This window comes from Corvus moneduloides, chromosome 10, assembly GCF_009650955.1.
Source record: "Corvus moneduloides isolate bCorMon1 chromosome 10, bCorMon1.pri, whole genome shotgun sequence".
NCBI lineage: Eukaryota > Metazoa > Chordata > Aves > Passeriformes > Corvidae > Corvus > Corvus moneduloides.
The window spans coordinates 12,018,750-12,042,252 of record NC_045485.1 but is presented as its reverse complement, the minus strand read 5'-3'; the positions used below and the strand labels follow the sequence as shown (position 1 = coordinate 12,042,252).

At 41.4% G+C, this 23,503-nt stretch overlaps 1 protein-coding gene across 5 annotated transcripts in view; it reads right to left on the bottom strand.

The window, feature by feature from the left end:
• U2SURP (U2 snRNP associated SURP domain containing) overlaps window positions 1-23,482 on the bottom strand; it is a 51,319-nt gene extending 27,837 nt beyond the window's left edge. For 2 of the 5 annotated variants that reach the window (XM_032119912.1, XM_032119914.1), the window contains exons 1-8: window positions 16,009-16,103; window positions 8,821-8,868; window positions 8,374-8,391; window positions 5,931-6,029; window positions 4,721-4,835; window positions 4,187-4,320; window positions 2,088-2,155; window positions 82-176 (exon numbers count right to left, since the gene is read on the bottom strand). In XM_032119912.1, the coding sequence (XP_031975803.1) occupies window positions 82-176; window positions 2,088-2,155; window positions 4,187-4,320; window positions 4,721-4,835; window positions 5,931-6,029; window positions 8,374-8,391; window positions 8,821-8,868; window positions 16,009-16,053 (622 nt within the window). In that variant the 5' untranslated portion in view covers window positions 16,054-16,103. Of the gene's footprint in view, window positions 1-81; window positions 177-2,087; window positions 2,156-4,186; window positions 4,321-4,720; window positions 4,836-5,930; window positions 6,030-8,373; window positions 8,392-8,820; window positions 8,869-16,008; window positions 16,104-16,721 lie in introns of those variants that run through there. The other 3 variants (XM_032119916.1, XM_032119917.1, XM_032119915.1) reach the window with 3 other exon arrangements.
• Window positions 23,483-23,503: the final 21 nt, after the last annotated feature.

Sequence of the window (23,503 nt, the reverse complement as noted above, 5' to 3'; positions counted from 1 at the left end):
GAATATAGAGAAGAAAAATATGTACAATTCAGTCTACAAATCTTGTAGCCCAAACTAACATAAAAAATAACATCTACTTACTTGAACGACGCTGCCCATCTGAATCAGACTGGGGTGGTTCAAAACGACTCAATCTACCTTTTGTTTTGTGCCTTTCATCACGCTCCTCTTGGATTCTACAAAGCAAGTTTAAAGTAAGCAACAACTTAAAATCATTCTGAAGTTTTTATTCTGAAATTTTGAATGAACTTCGCAATTACGAGAATTTTTAATATGAAACAATGAGTTTGTTAAAACTTCCAAATTTCTAGTATGTCTGAATTTCTGTTTCATCAACTGGAATGTATCTATCAGAATTATTCCTCATTCATACTGTCAGGGTATTTCATTCTCAAACAAAATCGACTTGGTTTGAGAAGCAGCTTACAAGAGCAGAAGTAAGAACTGTGCTCTGAAAAAGTGACTCCAACGCAACATCCAACTGCCAGAGGTCCGCTGACCACTCAGGTGGCTTTTCAAGAGGCACACAACTCCTTAGTGTCTATTTATGCTTCTAGCTTTTCTAAGCCTTACTCACAGGCAAGCCCACATGACTATTTCCAGAATATACTGGATTTCATCTCAGTTTTTCACTCTGAGGACAGTACTCACACAAGGATCTATTTGGCTCCCTGCAGTCTGGCCTTAAATCCTGATATGAAGATACTGTATCCCAGGAATACAAGGCTGGCAGCTCAATTCATTTACACCAACTAAGGAACACGCAGCAGTGAAGCTCAGGCACTCCCCACAAAAGCCACATACAGATTTACAGTGTTGTACCTACTGCTTTCTAATGCACACGGATTCATTTGTTTTCCATCTCTAACATCAGGATAAATATATGACACTCAACTGCACTCAATATATGTGCTGCTCTTTGTTGTATTACAATACATTTGAAAGTGAAAGAATCTGCTTTTTCAAGCATTATCCATCTTGCTTTTAATACTAAGCAAGTTGAAATAAGTCTCTAGACTTGAATTACAACTCTTATTTTTGCATTATACAAAAGATCAAGCTCCTCCTACAAATTCCTCTGGATATAGTTTAGAAACACTGACAAAGCTTATTTTTTTCAAGTGTGACAGACATTTCAATTGCCACCAATCTCTCTGCTACACCCCGTACCGGGTTTGCTGGGCAGGTTTTGGTAGTGGGGGGCTACAGGGGTAGCCTCTGTGAGAAGCTGCCAGAAGCTTCCCCCATGTCCGACGAAGCCAGTACCAGCCAGCTCCAAGGCGGACCCAACAACAGCCAAGGCCAAGCCCATCAGCAATGGTAGTAATTAAGCTTAACTAAGTTATTTTAAGCTAATTAGTTATATAATTTGTTGTGGGGTATGCCCAGCCCTTGCCCTGGAGGGATCTCTGCTGAGATAAGAGATTTCGCAATCGCCCAGCAGGACTCCCTGGAAAGGCAACCACTTTGGTCACGGCAAGGAAAGACAGACCTACAATCCTTTGGGAGACACTATGCAGATTTCATCGTAACCCATTGGCCTGTACCCATCCCAGATCCTCTGTAATCCATTGGCCTTTATTGATCCCCTGTATCCCTATAAAAGCAAGCCCTATGGGCCCCTGTGGCGCAGAGAGAGGGTTCCCGTCCCTGGCTCTCCCCTTCGCCGGAGGGGACCCACAATAAAGCTGCCTCTGTGCGGAACCAGCCACACGGGCCTCTCGTCTCTCTCTGGTCTGGCTTGGCCTGGAGGCTGCCCTGCAGAGCTGAGCTGGAATCACGAGCTGATAATCACTAAAGAGCTGACAGTCTCTGCAAGGGCTCCTCTGCCAGCAGCTGAGGGAAGACACCGGGCCTCGGGAAGGCGATTCCTTTCGGGACCATCTCCCCGGACCGGTCACCTCTTCCTGGGTCAGAGCCTCGGACCCCCATCCCCAGCTGTAATAATTTCCCAAGCATTTAGGGGAGAAGAAAAATAAAAACCTTCCTTGGGAAACAGCTTAACAAAAATGATCCTAAATACTGTCTGTAAAACAAGGCAAAAACCTTGGATTTTGTTTATTTACAGTAAAAACTAGCAAACTTACTGCTTTAATTCTTCTTTAAAAAGTTCCAAATTACTCTTTTTCTTTTCCTTCTCTCCTTTCTTCAAAGGCTAAAATTAAAGATATATAAAACAACACTTCAGAAGACAAAATCAACAAAATTAAAAATCATATAACAAAACTTTAGATAATTTCCATGCATATTTTACCCACAGCTTTCAAACCAAGTAAACTACAGGAGGAAAAAAAAAAAAAAAAAAAAAAAAACCCGAAACAACAACCAAACAGACTTGAAACATTCAGACTGAGCGCTATCAAACACAAAGCTAGAAAATATAAAATTAAGGATAGTTGAAAATAAACTTTGTTACTTGTCATTCTTACAATGCAGCACATGTGATCAAACACTCTCTCTACTACATACACATTTAAAATAACCAAGGCATTTTGTCATTTATTCCATTTGGAAACCAGGATGCTGACTACACCCCTAGCAAACCATCATGCTCTAATGAATTTGACAGATGTGTTTACATACATATGTAAATTATTTTACATATATATATTCAATTATTTTATCCACAAACATTCTACTTGAAAAGAATTTCCTTCTCTTGCTTCCTTTTGGATATAAATACAGTCTGAAAAAACTGTTACTTATAAACAGTTCAAGATCCTCAGGAAAAACACTCTTGAATGACAAAGAATATGGATACTGCAACACTACTTTTTTTTTCTTTTAACAGTAATATATGTTCCTTAACTAACTCATGTGAAATCTTATCTTCAACAACATTGTTTTTATATAATCAAATTTAAATGAAAACGTTTCCAATAGGCAGACATACAAAATATTTGTGTTACACACTACAGCTTTGGAAAAACTGGACTTCCTACTCACCCCAGGCAAAGTTGTTTGTTTGTTTTTGTTTTTGGGGAGGGTCTGCCAAATAAATAAAATCATTTTTACCTCATTATCTTCAATCACCATTGGACAGGGCAAGTGAGTAAACTGATTGCATTACTTCACAAGTATTTATGAAAAATTTGAAAAGCAGTAATATTCTTACAGTACAAACGCTTGCATAAGACAGAACAGAGCTCAGAAAAATAAAAAAATGCTACAATTCATTTCTGTAACTGTAGAGCTTTACACACAATGAAGATCAAAACTGCCATCCAGTAGTACCCCACTAGTCTAAAACTGACATTGTTTTAAATCTGGAGGGAGGTTATGATGGAACTGCCCACAATTACCACATTACATTCATTTCCCACCCTAACAGGCAGCATCATACATGTTTCACTTAAGCTTTAAAATTGTAGTAAGCTCTATTAAAAGACTTTTAAGACATCAAAGACATTCATTACACATACACAGCAGTAACAGTAATCATATGCAATTATCACTTGACTTGAAGACTCTGTTTGTTCATAGTTCTAATATTTTCATTGCTTTTTATGATGAGCCTTGGTTTACAAAAAAAAGAAAAAAACGAAAAACCACCCCAAAAACAAAACCAAAAAAACACCCCATCAAACCATACAGAAGACAAAATAAACTAAATAAAGCAAGGTGTTCAGCTTCAAAACTGTGCAAGTTCTAGAACTCAAAGAGGAACTTCTAAAGGGACTTCTCAAACTTCACCCCCCCCAAAAAAAAAACCAAGCCAAACCAAACCAACAAACAAACAAACAAAAAATCAAAGAACCCTACGAAGAAAAACTTGGATCAACACAAAGGTCAATTTATTTTTTGGTTTAAAAAAAAAATCAAAAACAGATGGTAGCAAGAGGAATTGAGAAGAATTGCTTCTAAAACCTCAGAAATTCTCAGGACTAAAGAAGCTGTTACTTTGCAACAGTCACGACATCCATATCCATGAGAAGTTTGTCCAAATTAGCAGGAACACAGTAAAAGGGCAGTGCAGTACCAGGTGTACTGTGCCACATACAGGGCTCCTGGGCCTCTGCATTTCATCACCTTCATATCTGCTATAGGTCCAGGCAACTCAAAATGTCCACCTTCTCTCAGTATGTGACACATGCAGATAGAACTACTCTGCAAAGATCACATGGCCCTTTTCCTAAGCACTTCTAAATACATCAGGATGAAGTTAAGATTCAAGTAAGAAACTTACAGGCTTTTTGGTTTCTATCATTAGGAGAGATGGAGGTTTCTCATTAGATGGCTGACTTGGTTGATTTTTTTGATCTGAGAATCGGGACGAAGGTTTATAGATTTTACCCCGTTTTTCATCTGTTTCATGCTCCTCTGAAATTAAAGGCAAGTTAAAAGCAAATTTTATTAACTAATGCTGCACAACACTGTTCATTAGAAAGAATGCTGTTCTTTAGTTTTGGTCATTCAATTCAATATATTATTTAATTTTTAAAAAGCTGATAATATGAATTTTACATAATTTAACATCTTTTACTATGAAGAAAAAGAACTTAAGATCAGGTATTCTCAACCAAAGCACTTTTTCCTCTTATGGTTAAAACACAAATCACGCCACTGCCTACCTCAGTCAAAGCATGAGGTAGATTTTAGCATCAAGTTTTCTTTTCTGCTTCCAATGTAACGTATTAATTTTAAAATGCAATTCAAAGCCAATCTTCATCTTTACTCAAAGCCAAATGACCCACCACCTCCAAAAAAAGATTAGTTATACCTTTAGATGCATTAACGATTCCTCCTCTTACAAATGTTTTCACTTTATTACCATCACCTCCTTCAAAGGCAGCAAGGAATTCTTCATAGATTTCTGCAGCAGCCTTCTCATCCTCCTACATAGCAAATGTTAATCTATTTACTATCATCACAGAACAACCTTCAATAGACAGTTACTCTTAAATTAGCTATGTGACATTCCTTTTTATTTTCTAGAGTTCAAGCTACAAACTGCATCAAAGGAGTTTCAAATTTAGACAATTGAAATTTTTGAGAAATGTGGGCAGAACACAGCACATAATACACTAAGCCAGTGAGGCTGTGTGCTCCACTATGCCTGTTCCTTTCCAAGAGTTTACATGGCCATTTAACATTCAAAAGATGCCAAACAGAATAGCTCAAATCAAAGGCTTATGAGCCTGCAGCTTTGCTGGCCTCAGCATCACAGAACAGTGCCCATTCCATCTCAGCCTTTACAATCAACCCACATGGCTGAACGAGATCAACAACAGGATCACCTTTCTGTATTTCCCCGAGAATAAATTAATTCAATGACTTAAGCTGAGACACTAAATTTAGCACTATCATGATCTTCAGGCCAGTATTTCCAACAACTCAGCAGAAGATAAGCCACTAGAATACAGTACAAGTTGTGCATATAAAGTTCAAACCCCAAAATTTTCAAAACTTCCACCTTACCAACTACGAGATACGTACTTCCTGAATTTGGACACCCCTGAGTAATCTAAAATACAGTATCAAATTTTAAGGTTTTTCTTAGTTCCCAATACAGTCATTGGACAAAAAAATGTTACAGAACTAACAAGGATGTGCACTGAAACAATTTCAGAAACAACAGGTACTCTTCGTAATTACTGAAATCCAATGATAGAGAGCAAATGAGAAACAGAAAATTACCTAAGGTGATGGCTGTCTCCATCCTGAGCAATACATCAATGGATTATTGTAATTCCCTATTTCAATAAGCCAGAGAACTTGATTTCTCACAGAGAAGCAAAGAGGAAGCCTGTCTCTATCTCAATGCCATGGATGTCAAAAATAAATTATACATGTAAAATACAATTTACTTTTGCTTTTAGAGAACTACAATTATCAAAATTAAGATATCTGGTGTGAAAGCTGGTTGCAATCTAAAAGCAAACTTATTTCAGCTCCGCATACAACATGAAATTTTCATTATATACCCTTACCTTCTTTTTTAATTCTTCTTGCTCCTTCTTGCTCAGAGTCCGTTTGGCAGCACTCATTTTGCCAATACTGAATGCTTTAAGTTTACTTTCCATTAGAGGCTGCAAAGGGAGTAAGAAGACAGACATCAAACTGTTTACAAAACAATGCTACTTTTGACCTTGGCCTAGACCAGTAATTCAAATAAAACAAAGAAAAGCCTCCCTGTACTTATCTCTGAAGATGTCATTATTTAATACAACTAAAAAAAAATTAAATCGGTATGGTTTTTTTAAACAAATCATCCTTGGTTTAATGAGAGACCTTTTAATACACCATTCAAACACAGCTAAAATCTGAAGGACACTTGCTGTAAGAGCCTGGACATTTATCACTGTGCAGTGCTGCAGTTTCTAAACCTTCAGAAATACATGATTTGCACTACAGTTCTTCCCCCTTCCCTCCCTGCCCCCTCAAAAAAAGTGACTATTCTATTTTGGCCAGAATAATGTTTGTGCAAGGTTGGACAGGTAATGGAACAATCAAATGGATGCTAAATTTCAGTTGTACTTCAAGGTAAAAATTAATAGCTTTGCTGAACAACAAAATGCATTCTAGAGGTTTTCATCTATCAGTTAAATGAAACAAAAAACCTCACATTCAGCTCCTATATTCTTCCAAATTTCTTTCCAAAACCCTGATAAAGGAAGCACTCCACATAACAGTAATTTCTGGAGTATGGAATTAGAATTCTTAAGGCTCTATTCTGGTAGTTAACAGGCAGTAAAACATCACGAGAAGAAAGAAACAGGATGGAGAGCATGTTCCAAAGACATGGGCAGTGGGAAGTTAAATGAGAGAAAAGATATTTCTCTGGAAATTCCTACCTTAACACAATAATTCATGAATAGTCAGCACAACAACAAAGCCCCAGAAGAACAAAACCTAAGGTATGAGCCTTGTCTTCAAAATATTTACGATGCTCTTACATAGAGCACACAGTGATGCTTAAAACTATGATTTTTGCAATGACAGTTCTTAAAAAAAATCAGCTCAATAAAACATCAAGACAAATAAGATGAAACACTTAAACACTGTATTACGAAAAAAATTCCGATAGCAACTGGACAGAGTTTCCTCCAGGAATAATTTTCTTTGTAAAGAGTTTTATTTCTAGTATCAGCTTCCTATTCAAAAGAAATTTACATAAAAAAGCACCACGAAAAACAAACTGTTTGAAATATCTTCAGTTTATAATTCCAGCTCAGCATCACAAACACCTCTTAGATCTGTGCCAAGCATATGACCAAGGAGCTGGTATTTCTTTGAAAGTGTTCCCTGCTTCATCACTGAAAGTAAAGCTATCAGTCACAAATTTACACAGTGTTGTCTGTGAAGTTATCTGGTTTATGACACTGTGTTTGTCAACATGGGCTGCTGTGACAGGTTTATCAGGAGCTTTTAATTCATCTCCCTGTTTTTAAATTTAATAAAATCCAGTCTTCCAGTAGTCTGAAAAACAGCAGTTTCAGTACGACAAACAATATACAACCTTGGCAAAACACGAGCACACAGCTACGGTACAACATTGCAGGCAGAACAAATACCACACTCCTACCCAAGGCTTATCCTGTCATCAGAAAATAATCTCTCACAGTAATGTTATAGGATGCCTGTAGATCAGCCAAATAAATATTTGTTCCAGTGACATAAGGGAAGCAGCTGCAAGATAAAAGAGTTCTGGCACTAAGATCTGCTCAGTTTAGAAGCTGTTTTGGGGAAAAAAACACCTTCTAAGTGGTAGGAGCAATATAAAGAAGATTGAACTAATTTATGTCTGCTAGTTAAGATTCCAGTGAGCAATTATAACATATCATTAACCATATGCAGCTTCACAGAATTCCTAACAACAGAACTATACAAAACTTGAAGGTCTTCCTCCTTCAAAAAATGCAAAATACTGTGAAAAGTGTAAAGCAAATGATAGAAGCAAAGAGAAACTTGCAGCTGAGTAATCAAATCTCTGTATGAAAGCCAACTTCTTTTTAAACAGAACACTGCATTGACTGTAAGGTGGCACAAAGCACTGAAGTCCCAGTTCCATCAGCACAAAATTCTCAGAAGAGATTTAAGAGAAATTTTCCAAATTGTAGCAAGTAAAAGCTCTCAATAAAACAAGCTACTTCTTTATGAAAAGTTTCTGCTATCACAACTAGAATAATGGTATCTTACAAGCAATTTAACAGTTGGCAATTGACTTCTGCATTTGAAATCTTGAAGAAAATCCAAATCACAGAATGAATTGTCTGGTATTAACTCCCAGTTTGGCTCTTGCTGTCCGTTTTCATTTTAGCTCAGAAATAGGTAAGTCTTCATGCAACATACCAACCTCACAATCAGGCAAAGGTCTCTTCACTGAGGGAACAAGGAGTGGGGTGGCCAGCAAGACCAGGTTATTACTCTTACCTTTTCCTTTAACATATTCTATTAGAAAGAAAAATAAAGGATGGAATTAGGGCCATACTGTCTCAGCTTCGAGAAGCCAACTGTGTATGAAAAAGCACTTCAATATCCCATGACTCTTAGGATTGATCACCCGTTATTCTCAAGCATTCCTCAGTTTAAGAGACAAACCTATACAGAGTCCTTGCAGCTTCTTTCTGTTCCAGTACCTATTATGGATGCAGTACCATGCAGCACAGCTTCCTACACTGGTGCTTGTTTTGAAAGTTTCAAGGAGTATTTTTAAACATGAAATCAATGGCTCATTTGCAAACACCTACAGGTTACATACCCAATGCACCAGACTCTGCCTGTAGCAAGTAGTTTTCTTTAAAAACAGGCCTATTTTGAGTTTGTGGGTTTGGCTGGAATTTTTGGGGGTTTTTATTTGTTTAAGTGTTTTGGACTTACATGTGAATCAGCAGATCCAGTGGTATGTACTGCATCTGGCCCTCTGACCTGAGGAGAGAATGAGGAGGAAGTGAGGCACACAACAAGAAACAGACAAACAATCTCTGGGGGCTTTTTTCAGTTCTTGGAATGTGATTTTCATTTCTATTTTAACATCCAAATACACAAGAACAAAGATACACATCATGTATTTTAATGATATATCTGACCAGGTCACCTCAGGAACATGTCAGTATAAGCCAAATAAGGGATTAAAGACAGACCATTAAAAACATCTGAATTTCCACAGCTGGATTTTATAAATATGTCACTAATGGCACCACTGGGAAAAAAAAATAAGGTTTTTGCATCTTCAAGAGTTGTCATTAAAGGCCGTTAAAGATTACATAAAGTGCTTGATTACATTTGGCTTACTATAAAATAATTTCCAAAACTGCTCTTACTATATTGTGCATAGATGGAAGCTGGCCACCTCAAGAACCCCAATTTGTGACTAGGTACTAATTGACAGTATTACTTTAAACTCTAACTGAACTTTAACATGTAAACCAGCATACATACAAAATCAGGTTTTAAATAACGTAATGCCCAAATTCCAGAAAACCTGACATAACACCTACTATTAAGATATTATTGCCTGATGCACAATTCTTACCTCAACTTCAACGGTTCTGGCATCAAACTGACACTTAAGTCAAAATAAAACATTTCCATTAGCTGAAATCTGTTCATTAGTTACAGAACATTAGCATTTCTCCTTATTAGCAGGAGTTTATAGTTTATACCAGAAATAGTAATATATGATGCTCATCTCCAGCTTTTCAAAACAAACAAGCACCAAATGCTACTCTAGAAGATAATTTACTAGACCTCATTTTCATTGTGCATCCTGCTTTTCATCAGCTAAGACAGAGACATTTCTCTTTCAACAAGTATACTCCTATGTTATACAGTAAAATCAACTTAGAAAAAAATGGTCTTCAACCAAAAGCAGTTCAACAACCAGAATTAAATGCGCAAAAGTAAAGAGCAACACAAAGATACAGCCCTTCCAAGGAAGAAGCAAAAGGCTTCTAGCAGTATGTTTGGAGGTTTTTTTTACAAAGAGAAACGGGGGAGGGAAAAACCAGAAAAATAATAATGTCTTCCTCTCAAAGACCTCCCAAATCGCCTTACTTGCAGCACTGTACATGACTCACAAGCACATCTTTGCACAGAAGCTAGTAACAAGTTTAGTACCATGCACCAGTAGCCGTTTATTAGAACACGCATGGAAGCAAGGATCACAAGCATCTTTTACTAATGCCACTTCCTGCAAACTTCTCTTCTTGTGTACTTGGTGCCGGATTTTTTTGTGATTCACAACTGCCTATGGCACTCAGATCAGTAATCTGTTATGCACAGTTCTACATTCTGCACAAATGTAGCTTAAGGAAAGTTGTCCTCTCCTCAAGAGTTTATGAATGTATAGCCCAACATCACACAGATAAAAGAAAGACACTGTGCAAAAGAATTCCAGAGCATGGAAACAGCATTCTTCCTGCTGCCAGCTGCCACCCTGCAGCAACCAACACAGCAGCTACAATTCCAGCCTTCCAAAAAAACAATTTCAGACCTGCAGTTAAAAAGATCAAAGATGGAGTGATACAGTGGTGTCTGCCTTAGTGTACTGACACAGATTGAGCACTGCTCCAGGAAAGGAGCTTGTCTGGCAACAGCAGAATGGAATGACCATTTCCTGATTCTCTACAGCTGCTTCATTTATGGAAGTTTCAGAAAGCAACTCCTCCCAACAGGGGTGGTGCTGAAGCTGCTTATTGGGAGGACAAAACCCAAGGCATTACACAGAGCAACAAACAGTAAGAATGCTCAGTACAATGACACATTATCCTGAGGAAGAACATAAAAAAAGTAAGACACTAAATCTGCTTCTCCAGCAGCAAGCAGATGATACTGCTCAGAAAGGCTTCAGTCCACAGCAGCACACAGAGACTCTGTGGGAGTACAGCGGCACTCCCCAGTCCACCTACAGGGACCATGGCACTGTGCAGCCACTCTGAACATCATACGAGCAGCACAATTTCTATTAAGGTGCACTCAGAAAACTTGGAAAAGCAGTTTTAGCTTTCAGACCAACTTTACCCCACAGTAACTAACACCTTTGGACAGCCACATTATCTTCCTCCTTCAACAATTCTTGTTTTTCAGGTCTTCCCTTCCTATGCATAAATTTAGTTCTACCTTTGCTACTACTCCTGACCATCCAAGCAACTGTTCTGACAAAGCACAAGACGAAAAGGTTCTTGACAGAATTACATATTGCTATCTGTCAGTTTCTAAATAGCAGTTATTAAAAGAAAAATCGCAAATTCTCACAACACTGCACTTTGCATCCATCTGCACTGCCTTGACAAAAGGGGCCATTTTGTTTCCTTAAGAGTCAGACCAGCTGCACTGACTCAGCGGAATCGGAGTCTTTCTAACACAGAGAGAAACATTTTGTAAGATGTTGCCCACCTGTGTTCAAATCTGGAGCAGGATTATTTTTTTCTGCTCCCATCGTGTCAAGCAGCTCAACTGAACTTAACTGCTGAAAGAAAGACACACAAAGCTCTGCCCTACACGTGATGAGATGTGAGGACAGCTCCCTCGTGTTCAAAATGCCGACAGAAAAAATGCAGTGAATCCATCTTTCAGCCACTGCCAGCATAAACATCTGACAGATGCCTTCTTACTCCCAATTCATTGCATTTACAACTCTGCCTGAAAACTACCTTTATTTTCTTTTTCCTCAACCAGACTATTTTACAGCTGGATCACTTTTTCCATCACTTTCACTCTGCACATTTCTCAAAGCATGTGCCAGCACAGCTGAAGTGCCATTTCAGCAGCCTGCAGTAAAATACAGCCCTGTCAAATCTCAGTCCTGGAGGTCAGGTCACCCAAAGCTTCACTACTGAGTCCAGCCAACTTCATTCAACCTCCAAGAGAAAAAAAAACAAAACTTCAAAGGACCATACAAATGAGATTTATGACAAACTTCCATGAAAATGCCAAAGCAAAGTCATCTCTGAGATTCTGATGTTTACATTTCTGGCAGCTTCATGGAAGCTTCCAAGCAAAACAAAAGAGAACGGCTCCTCAAAATCTTCCTTCCTGCCCACAGTTCACATGGCCACAAATCCAGCTCTTCATGGTTTCTCCAGACTTAAAAATCTCTTTGTAAAACTGGCATGATCATGTTATTTCACAAGTATTTAAAATATGCTATATTTTACAAATCAGTATACAATAATATATATACAGTATACAATAATATATATATAATAGTATGCAATAAATATTTTAATTAATACTGATGTCATTTAGTGAAACAACAAACAGCAACAAAAACACAAAAGCTGCCAATAAAACCCAGGAGACAATCTGTGGCCTTCTAAATGGTGAACGGTATTTTTCCAACTGTAATGGCTACAACTTAAAACATAAATGAAAGCCCTGTCCTTGAAAGAACCAATAGCTTCAGAGTGAAATGTTTAAAAGAAACTCTGATGAAAGACACTCCTGCCCTGTTTCAACACCTTCCATTGATCCTGCCCCCATACTGAGCAGCTGCTCATGCTAAACTACAGCGGTATTCCTGATCTACCTGATCACCCACGAAAGGGAGACATGGGGAGGTTCAGCCAAACTATTTCCCAACTCATAGCATCACCCTGTTGCCCAAATCATGCCAAATCAACCAAAGAGGACAGTGTTTGGTAGGGAAAAAGTAGTTAAGGCTAGCACTGGTTTATGTCAACACTAACAGCAAGGAAAAACAAATGGGAACACATAATAAATTAAGATGTCAAAAGCCAGCAAAAAGAGGTTTCCAGCTTGCCTTATCCTTTTTATTCTTCCTTTCTCTCTAGAAAGCAAGTGCTTGAAAACACCTGCAGATTATGTTATGGCTAATGTATTTAGTCTTTACAGTTGCTGGAATAATGCAGATTACTACTAGTCCCTATGTGAGTAGCCATAACTTGCAGACACTAAATAGACAGAGGCTTTCTCCAGATTAGAACCTTAAACTCAGATGAACAGGTACAGCTTTTGGAATAAAAAAAGGAAAAGTATAGCTTGGTCCAATTGGATTATTTCTTCTGCATTATGGTACACAATCTGAACAGCAGTCTATGTAAGAGCAGTGGCCATGCCAGACACTCACTATTCTCAGAAGATACAATAACAAAATGGAAGAGCCACTGAGCAGCTAAAATTTCATTACGTAAAGATAATAAGTGAACATCTCTATCTGTCATTTCAGAATCATGTCCTATGCCGATGTCCTGTGCAGTCTTCAGCAATCTCTATTTTCTTTAATTATCCTTCTTTCCTACTTGGATTTCTGGAAATCTCAAGCACAAATCTTGCTATTCTAATCTCAAAGTGCCAAAGGAATAGTTAACACTTTTGCAACACATTTCACATGGGAGACTCTCAAAGTTATTTAGCAGCTGCCAGTATCACACAAAGCAGCTGCCACCACAGCGATGCAGGCACGGAGGGCTCCCTGAACCTGTACCATCTCCAGCAGCGCTTTCCAATCAGTGCATCAAACAGATAATGCCTAGCTGAAAAGATCTGATTTTACAGTATAAATATATATATAATCAAAATAAGTGGGTCAAATTCAGTACTTGGACACTGAGACTGAAGAAAAAAACACCAACCATTCTGAAGGGGAGAAACCATTTTATTTCAGGCACTAGGTCACAGTTCTTCACAGAGCACAGAAAATAAAAGGTTACTGTGTCTTCCCAGCAGGTATCTAGAAGCCAGCAAAGGCACATCTTGGAATTGCCACTGAAACATATCCTATGGAGTCTACGAGATATAAAAATAATTCTACCTGCAAAACAAATATAGCTTGCAAATACAATGCACCAGAAGATGCCTACAACTTCAATTTTAATTATGTAAGTAAATGAATACTAAAATGCTTTGAAATAATCAAAATGTCCAATAAATAATTACTTCAAGAAATTGAGCAAAATGATTATCTGCTCAATTGTTAAACCATAAACATTTTCATACAGGCTCAACTAAAAATACACAATTTAATCCCTGTGTGAATAAACTAACTAAAACAAGAAACATATTACTAATTTCAGTACCATTTCTTTCTGCAGACATCTGAAAAGTATCTCTATGTTTTAACATATCACAAGCATTCACAGAATAACAAAACAAAAGGTACCAAAGGTACCATACACTGTTCAGCCCCTCAAGATTTCCCAAGATTTACTTTTTTGGAAATAAATCCCAAGAGATAGGCATGCCTTATTTTATTTCACTTTTCAACAGAAACATTCTCATGGATCCAAGTATGTACTATCCCACTTTCTCTGGCACATAAAATAATATTGACAAGAAGAAACAAGCAAGATCTAGAATGTAAAGCATGGGAAAAATAGTGGTGGAACACAGCATGGATGTCTGGAGGAGTGGGAAACTAAGGGATGAAGAGGAAGTGCAAGGTGGTACAGGTGCAAGGTGGTGGCAACGCAGGTACAGGACCTTCTTAACAGGCCCTCACAGATAAACACACATCTGACTTTACATTCCCTAGCTGTCCTACTGATTTCCATAGGATGGATGAGGGAGTGTGAAGAGTTAAGTATCTGCACATACTTCTGCAGAACTGACATCCAGGACAGAAAACAATTCCCATAAATTATTACTGTATATTAAAAAAAAGAGTATCATCAGTACAGAAACAGTAAATTACAAAACAAAAATAGTCTATAATGTAACTGTGAAAAGAAAGGAATCAAATCTGGGTTGGTTTTCTGAACCACGTTATCAGCTGCATTAATCAATAATTAATTATTCTATTTCTAATTGTATTTGAAATCCCAAAATGTCTTATTCCCTGAAAGGCACTGCCCACAAATTAAGACCTTTTTACTACTCAGGTTTTATGTTCAGCTCTTATTTGCCATTCCAAGCCAAAAACAAGATTAAAAAAACGTTTCTTGGCAATATTGGAACAGATCATAGAAGGGAAACAAAAATAAAACTCTCCTACTCTAATAACTGAGTAAACATGCAAAGACTTTAAGTAACTACATTTCATTATCAACTACATTGATAACTACAGTTTCTTAGCAGCAAAATAAAATATAAAAAATTTTAAATAATCCTGGCTTTGCTTAATAAAAAGATGGGCAAAAATTATTCATTTATAGCACTGGAAGTTCCTGAGCCGAAACACGGCTTCCACCTTGAATGATTTACACACTCACACACCAAAACCTGGAGGATTTATATAGTTCTGACCTAAAACCTGAAACGAAAGTGAATGAAAGGGAGTAATCCTCAAACCATCGGCTACCAGTGCATCCCCAAAATATCTTGCCTTCTACCCTCCCAGCAGGATGGATGCTGCGAGCGCAGGCAGCTCCGGGCTGTGACCACCCGCTGGTTTCAGAGCACAGGTCTGGGCCAAGTCTGCCAGAACTGCTGCACTACCTGTACTCCTGGGCTGGAAATCCACCCAGCAAGAGCTACAGGAAGTAGAGCGGGCACAGTGAAAAGCGCGGGGAACGCCACGGCAATTCTACGAAACTTGTAACTTCATCGCAATTCAAAAGAACCCACGCCATCTCAATTCGCCGTTTTCCTTCGCACTCGCAAGTTGGAAACTAACCCTGCGCGGGCTTCAGCCCACCGGGGAGCCGGGGGTGGTGGGGAGAGAGCAGTGAAATGAAACCCGTCGGTGGACACGGCTGGGGCTCGGTCATTACGGAACAGCCCGGGGCTAGCACCCCAACCCAGGGACTCGCGGGCCGGCACAGCGCCTCCGCCGGGCCCCGCGCCTTCCTCCACCGGGGCACGGGGACACCACGGGAACAGAGACGTGCCCGGGGCGGTCTCGGGGAGCGAGGTGCCCCGCAAGAGGCGCGGGACTCCGAGCCCCCTTCCCGCCTCCCACCCCGTCCCGGGGCCCGCGGTCACCCTGGGCTCAGAGCAGGAGCAGGCCGCGCCGCCCGCGCCTCGCCGCCCCGCCGCTACCGGGCCCCGCCGCCGCGGCAGGGGGCCGCAGGCCGTGGTCCCCGAGCGGAATGGAGTGGGCCACTGGCCACGCTTCCCGAGCCGAACGGAGCGATCCGCGGACCGTGCCCCAGGGCGGAGCGGCCTCACCTTCCCGGCGGGTTTCTGCGAGCCGCCGGGCGCTTTGTCCGCCATCTTGCCTCTCCCTTCGCCCAGCCCCGGCGGCGGCCAAGCGAGCGCCGATCCCACCGAGCCCGCGAGCGGAGGGCGCGAAGCCGATAGCCGAGCCGCCGATGGCCCCCACCCCCCCGGCGCGGCAGGGCCGCACCATCCGGAAGCAGCGCTTGCCCGGGACATGTAACAATGTGAAATGGAAAGGATACCGTTTGGAACAACGTGAAACCTTCCTTACATCTAAGTGAGCAAAGTCCTTGAATAAATAGTGACGAGGCTAGCACAGCAAATCCTCCGTTACTGGGTTTGATATCACACTACAACTGCAACTTTACTGAACACTGTTTAACTGGGGATTACAACCAGCGGTCACATTTATCATGAGTCTTGCATTCCCATGCTTTCACGTATTTTCAGAGTGGAGTATGCAGGGGCTGAAACAATACTTAAGGAAAAGACACGAAGATACACAGAAATTAATAAAAACTTTAATCCACCACCTGCCGACTCCCACTGCCCTGTGAGCGGCAGGAGGGAGCAGGGCCTGTGCTAACAACCATTTGGGGCAGCGGAGAATGAAGGTTCCAGAAGAGGAAAAAAAAAAAGCAAAAGGAGAGGCTGAGAAGGGTGAGAAGGGCAGGGGCAACTACAGAGTGCTGAAAGTTTATAAAGGAGGGCAAAACTCTCACCGGCTGCAGATGTGCGTCCAGCTGTGCAGGGACATGGTCTGGTGAGAGCTGCTGCTCTGCCCGCAGCTGTGTCAGGGTGAGGGCTCAGCTGCGAGCGCTTCCATGGCAGCTGTCACCGCGTGTCACCAGCACCGAGCTGGCGGTCAGGCCGGGGACGGCACAGCGGCACGGGAGCGAGCGCCCACGGCGGGCTGGAGAACGGCCGGGAAATCTCCCTCAAAGGCGGAGGACGCTGCTCAATGTGCAAGAACAGCAGGGCGGGCAAAAGGAAGAGCTACCAGGATTTCCGATCCCTTCAGCTGCGCAGCAGCCCGGCGAGACGCGCAGGCGCCGACAGGGGGCAGGCACGGCCCGCGACGCGTACCCGCCTGAGACGGCCCATGCCACGTAACGCCACTCCACCCGAAATTACACGAAAAATGGCAAAATACAAAATTACGATCCCCAGGCGGTGCTGCTGCGGCAAAGGCGAGGCGGGGAGACGGGCCACGCGGCAACTCGCGTTTCTCCGGCGGTTGGACCCTCCTGCCGCCCTCCGCAAAATAACGTGGAATATTCTGGTAACGGAGTGGCAGCTGAGGCTCCAGAGAGAGTGGACGTGTATCTAATACACCTCAGCAATGACGGCGATAAGCGCGTGCTGTTCCCACGGCTGGCACGGTGCTGGGTCGCACCTCCACCCTGGAGGAGCCTGCACGGCTCCCTTGGACAAATTTGAGGCGGAATCACTGAGGCTTGGAAGAAAGGAGGGGGAAAGAAAACCCTTGAAAAAACGCATTGACAGGCACAATTCTACCAGTCTTTTTAGGATATTTTGAGCCCCAAAGTTTCCCACAGAGGAACCCTTCCACATGAAGGGGTGGCGTTGGCCAAGCAGCTTTAGGGATGGATTAAGCAGGATTTACTGCTTCAGAATCCAAGCCAAGCCCTTCTCTTCCCCATCTTTCTCCCTGTTTATTTGAGAACCATTTCTCTAGGTTGCAGAGACATAGGATAAGTATCATCTGTGACCTGCTTTTGGGGTGGATTTTAACATAGTAGCGCAAACGGGTGCAGCAATGAGTCAAAAGCAAACCGGCTGGGGAACTTGTACTGGCTAGAAAAGGCATTTAGGGCCACAGGAGAAGACACTAGATGATGCTCAACTCTCCTGGGACTGTATTAATAAACCTGTCATGAAAGAATGACTGACACTTCTGGATAAAAAACAGACATCTAGCTGGAAAGAGGAACATGCCCTTGGATGATAGAGTTTTGGGGCCAATAATGTTTAGAAAATTTGTGCTCCATTTGGCCTCAATCCCTTTATTTTATCCACCTCATTAATCCTTTTTAATTATCCACCTCATTGTTCAAATCCTCTGTTTACTGCTTAGCCTCTAAGCTCTTTTGTAATTAATAAACTGCACCAAATGAAGAGCATCACAATCCAGAACATGCTGTGAAAAACAGGAAAGATATAGTTAGAGTTGCAAAGGTCATCTCTAAAGATAGTTTTTCAGAATGAACTGTATTCCTCAATCTGTGCTATTTATAACACATTGCAGTAGTACAGTAGCACTCGTGTACAGTTAGTGAATGAGAACACATGTCACTGTTTTGGGCTTAATGGGAGAGCAAGGACAGGAAGGAGAGCAGGAAGGAAAGGAAGCAGTGACATGCAGAAATCCAAGGAGAATTAATGCTGGAAAGTGTAGGCTACTGATAATAATATTTAAAAGTAAATTGTAGACATTTTTCATTATAATGCAGTTGGTCTGGTTGCCTGTAGACCTGGGGATTGTTTATTAACTGTTGTTACAATGACAAGTATCATTAGGCAATATACTTGGGAAAATCATGAATTATCATAAATAATTAACACTAAGCTACATTAAGTAAACCACATGCTGCAGTGTGTTACACTTGTCTTTCTGGCTGTTTTTTTCCCAACTTTCAGACAAAAGATCTCTACTGCTCTCACTCCAGGCCAGAGCACAGAACTGCTGCAATTCTTTTGCAAAGGTGGGTGTGAGGGAATGGGAGAGGGAGGATTTAGGGTGCTGTGGAAGTTTCCTACACTGTGGCAAAGGAAGCATGTTTGAGGACATGGGGCAGGCAGATTATGAGTAGGACAGAAGTGTAGCTGCTGGGTGTACAGGTTTGTAAGTCAGTAGTTTCATACTTTCCTGTTAGTTTCACAAAGTGGCTCATGGATCACTAAAGCCACCGGCTGTGTGTGTGTTCCCCAGTCCTTCAGGGTAGTCTTACAGCTTCTTCCCTTATTCCACCCTCCATCTCTTCCGATTCTTGACACTGAAAACCGCCAGCTAGGATTCTCAAAATAGGCAGCTGCAGCTCCCCCGTGCACTCGCGGGTTGCTAGGGAGCTCTGGAGGCGCAGCGCCGAGCCGAGAGGTGGGCAGCACGCACAGCTGGAGCACAGAGAGCATTGAGATGCTTTAGCAGGGGCCACCAGAATAACGGAAAAGAGCCAGAGGGGCTGTCTGGGAGAGGGAAATTTGGCTCTCAGGTTCCCAGCAGTTTGGACTTGCTGCCAGTGCTCCGTCTGCTGTCTGTCTCCTGGCAGGAGCCATTTCTGTGTTACTCCATCTCTCAGTGCCGGTGCTTTACCTTCCCTCACTTTTGAGTCCTGTTCTGCCATTCAGCAGCTGCTTTCCCTTCCAGGACCCCACTGCTCTCCTGGGACACGTCTTACCAGGGAACCTGGGTTTTTTCTCCCCCTGGGATTCCTCAAGCAGTGAGGCACATTATACAAACCAGTCACAGGGGCAACACCTGACTTGCACTGTGTGGCTGAGAAGGGTCAGTAATTTGCAGTGTAGTTTCCAGGCATTAGTGCAAGTATCAAATGAAGGCTTAATTCCAAAAGTTCTCCTGCAGCTTCTTGTCAGAGAGAATTAGCTTATGTGACTGGAATCCAGATGTGCACATCTATCAGCTGTTTGAAAGCATGGAAGTCCAAGATGAGTGCAATGCCAATCATTCCTTTGCCATACTCAGAGTCCCTCCTGTCAGGCTAGTAACAGCAAGTAGCAATTTGTGCTCTGCAAAACACTCCCACTCAGCACATACAAACAAAACAATTTCTAAGTCATGCACTTTGTAAGGGAGGGTTCAGTCCTGCAACCCTTGCAAAGGATAAGTTGTACTTTGCTCTTACCATGAGCCCCTGGAACTGGGACAGTGGTGGATTTTGACCATGGAAAACATGAAATAGGCATCCATCCAATATGTTATTCTTCATCATGGTGAAATTAATTTCACTGCAATACTTACATTCAGATTTGCTGCTGTCAATAAAAAGACAAGTTTTACCTCAAATCTTTCAAAACCAGGAACTTTCAAAAGACAACAACCAAACTTTCAGAGAAATTTTCTTAAAATGTGAAGTATTTTTCCCAGTTTGCTGTGTTTAGGTTCTTTTCAGATGGGTTTTATTGCTGGTTTTTAAAGCATAAAGGGTACAAACCTGAAGATATTCAACTTCAAGGTAAAGAGGGCAGAAAATTAGAAGCTCCTGGTCACCGAGACATTAAAATGAACATTGCTGTGCAACCATGATGGTGTTGGTTACTGTTATTCCCTTTAACAACATCTACCTTTTCTCTCCTCCAGGTGAGGCTTTAAAATATAGGTATCACTTCCACTTTTCTTTATCCATTAAAGAATTAGGTTTATAAAGTGTAAGTGACCCTAATTAGTTACTCAAGAAGAAGAAAGTGACCCAAGGATTCCTGTTTATCCAGTTTTTAAAAGATGGTGGAGTGGATTCTCCAAAGACAGGTTAATCTCTTCAGTATTAGACCAAAGTACTGTGCCTACTCAATTATTACAAAGTATTGTAATCACTGCAGTAAAAAGTTACCCATCAAGCCATTATTTGCAAGAGATTGATACACATTCAAGAAAGGATAAAAAAACCCCACAGAACAAAAGGAGCATTTTTGTATGTCTGTGTATCTCTTCAGATGTTCTCCCAGAGAAACTGCAACCATGAGGTACAGCAAATAAAGTCAGATGAGGCTAAAGCTTCTCTTTCTTTAGTAGCTACTCTTCTTAAATGGAGCCAAATTGTATCCTCTCTCTTGTCCAGTGAGATTCGATGGAAGATGTCACAACAGAGTCGGATTTACTACAAAGATTTCAGTGAAGGAGAAAAATCTAGAGGAAAGTAAGTGTTTTTACTTAGATAAAACTTCTTACTGAGAAAGAAATAATCAAAATCTGTTTTAGAAGTGAAGATTTAAAAAGAAAAAAGAAATTATACAGGCAGAGTTGTACGGTAGAGGATTATGTCAAGCAAGAGCTCGTAAGGCTGGTATTTGCCAGTGTGAGTGAGTTGAATTGGGTGAGGCTAATGGTTTATCTTCAAAAGTATCTTAAATCTTCCAAACACCACCACTGCTTATTCCCATTAGGACTTCCTCTCTTTTTAAAGTTTTTTAAGTTAGTTTTTTTACTTATACAAAACAGCTATATATAACAGGAGGGCCAAGTACAACCTCTTCCCCAGTGTGCTGAGTATGTTGAAAGCAAAGCATGCATTTAGCTTTTTTTTTCCCCCCTAACCAAAAGGCATAATTTTACTGGGTAGGGTTAAAGTCATTTAGAATATTTTTTACGGCTTTTGATATTCCAGACAAAATAACACCTCAGAAAGGACTTCAGTGTAGAATGAAACAGAAGAATAATGTAGAAACAAATTCACATTTGGTATTTCATCACATCTTTTCCTTTGGGTCTTCATCCAGCACTGATTAACATTATCTTCCATTACTTACCTCATTAGGCAGTACCTTCATCAGTCTTTTAACAGTCTTCTAAAAGGTTATTTGGAGAGAAAGCCTGCAGAAAATTCTACACACGCTAAGAGAAACCCTGGTATATGCTGACCATGCCCTTCTAAATATAAACTTTGGTTAGAGAAATGCAGAGGCTTCTTCATGCACTACATTACGTGTACTCCTCTCTGTGACCTCCAGATGTCCTGATTCTCCCTGGCTTACCACATAATAGTCATGTAATACTAACCTTGATGGACTAGATATGAATAAGAGGCTATTTTGAGGTTGTAAGTGCTTCAAATTGTAAGGTTCCCTGCACACTATCCCACAGCTGGCTTGGGAGGAGAATACTTAACTCAATGTAATATGTATGCAGTAGCCTTTATGAAAGCCCAGGCTGTCCTCGGAGATCATTCTCCCTGAGAAGAGTCTGCCTTGGAAAAAAGCAAAATACTCAGATCATTAGCAATGAGTTCCATAAATGTAGCTGCTAAAGCATTAATGTGTGCCTCCACCAACACCCAGACAGTCCAGTGCCCACCAGAACTGTCCATCTTGAACCACAAGCAAACCCTGCCTGCTCCTCCCAGCCTGGGCTGCCACAGTGGGCCATAAACCCAGCGGGTGTCTCTCCCAGGAAGCCAGGCCATACCCCAGAACTCCCTGAGGCAAGAGGGCTGAAAGCCTTCCACATCCCTGAACGTCAGGAGACTGCAGGAAAGTCAGAACGTGTCAAATGAGCCCTGCTGCTGCTGCAAGGCCAGCAATTCCCAGCCAGGAGTGGATGCTGTTGTTCTCTAAACACCATCTGTTGCAACAGCTGCTGGTGGCTTTCCAATAGCCTCTTTAGCCCAGGTCTAAAACCTGATTGCTCTCAGTCAACCACCCCTTCTTATCTAACACAGATGAGAGAGACTGAAGATCATGGTCACTTTGGCCCTTTACCATAGGGCATGCCACCACAAATGGCAGTGCCACTTAGGGACTGGGAGACAGGTTCACCAGAGCCCTACTGGGAGTGCCTGCATGTGTGGTGTGGTGGGAGCAGGGCAGGGGCAGGTATTCTCTAGCTAAGAAACTCCCTCCCCACCGTTTGCGTCTCCAGGGATGCAGCAAACAGTCCAGCATCTGGCCCGTCTCTTCCTCTGAGTGGCCTCATGAGCAGCACCTGAGAGCAGCACCATGAGAAGCCTGACCTCTACCAGAGACTGAGCAGCTTCCAGTGATCCCCAAGAGCTTTTCCTCTCCCTAAATCCCATGCTGCAGAGCCCATGGGGAGCAGGGCCCCTACTCACTCCTGAGGCTCACTGCAGGCAGAGCACTCCCCAAGGCGTGTCCGCTTGATGCGTCCCTGCACTCCAGCAGGCACCCCCTCTAAAACACATGGATATCAGAGCATATTGGGCCTGCTATCTGAAAAATGCCTTTTGTTCAATATTTTGCTCCTCATGTTGGCTTTTCATCTTCTGCACTGTTCAGTTATATTTATTTTCTTAGCAGGTCTCCTGTGTAATTTTAATGAAGATTATAAGCAGTGTCACCAGTCTGCCCTACTTTTGAATGAAAAATGCATTGAAAATCACTTTCAGCAACACACTTTTGAGACTTTTTTCTGCTAACTTAAGAAAACTTATTTCTGATTGCCTCCTTTTTCAGAAGATTTTTCACATAGTCATGATTCACTATCAAATAGAAGATTTGTAATTAGGCCAGGATGTCCTAATTACACTTGACCTCAGTTTATACCATTTGACCACGTGTGTATCTCTGAATATCACCATATAAAACGTACTTTTGGAAACCGAGAGTTATTCGATGTTTAAGACCATTTGAAAACAAACAGAAAGAAAACACATCGAAGCAGCAAAGAGCAATCCCTTACTCTAGTTCCTACTTGCACCTGCGTTAGTGACTTACCTTCTATTTCCTTCAGACGCCTTAAGGAACAGTAACACCCGTACAGCGCTTTCCCCCGTATTTTTATATTCTGATTATG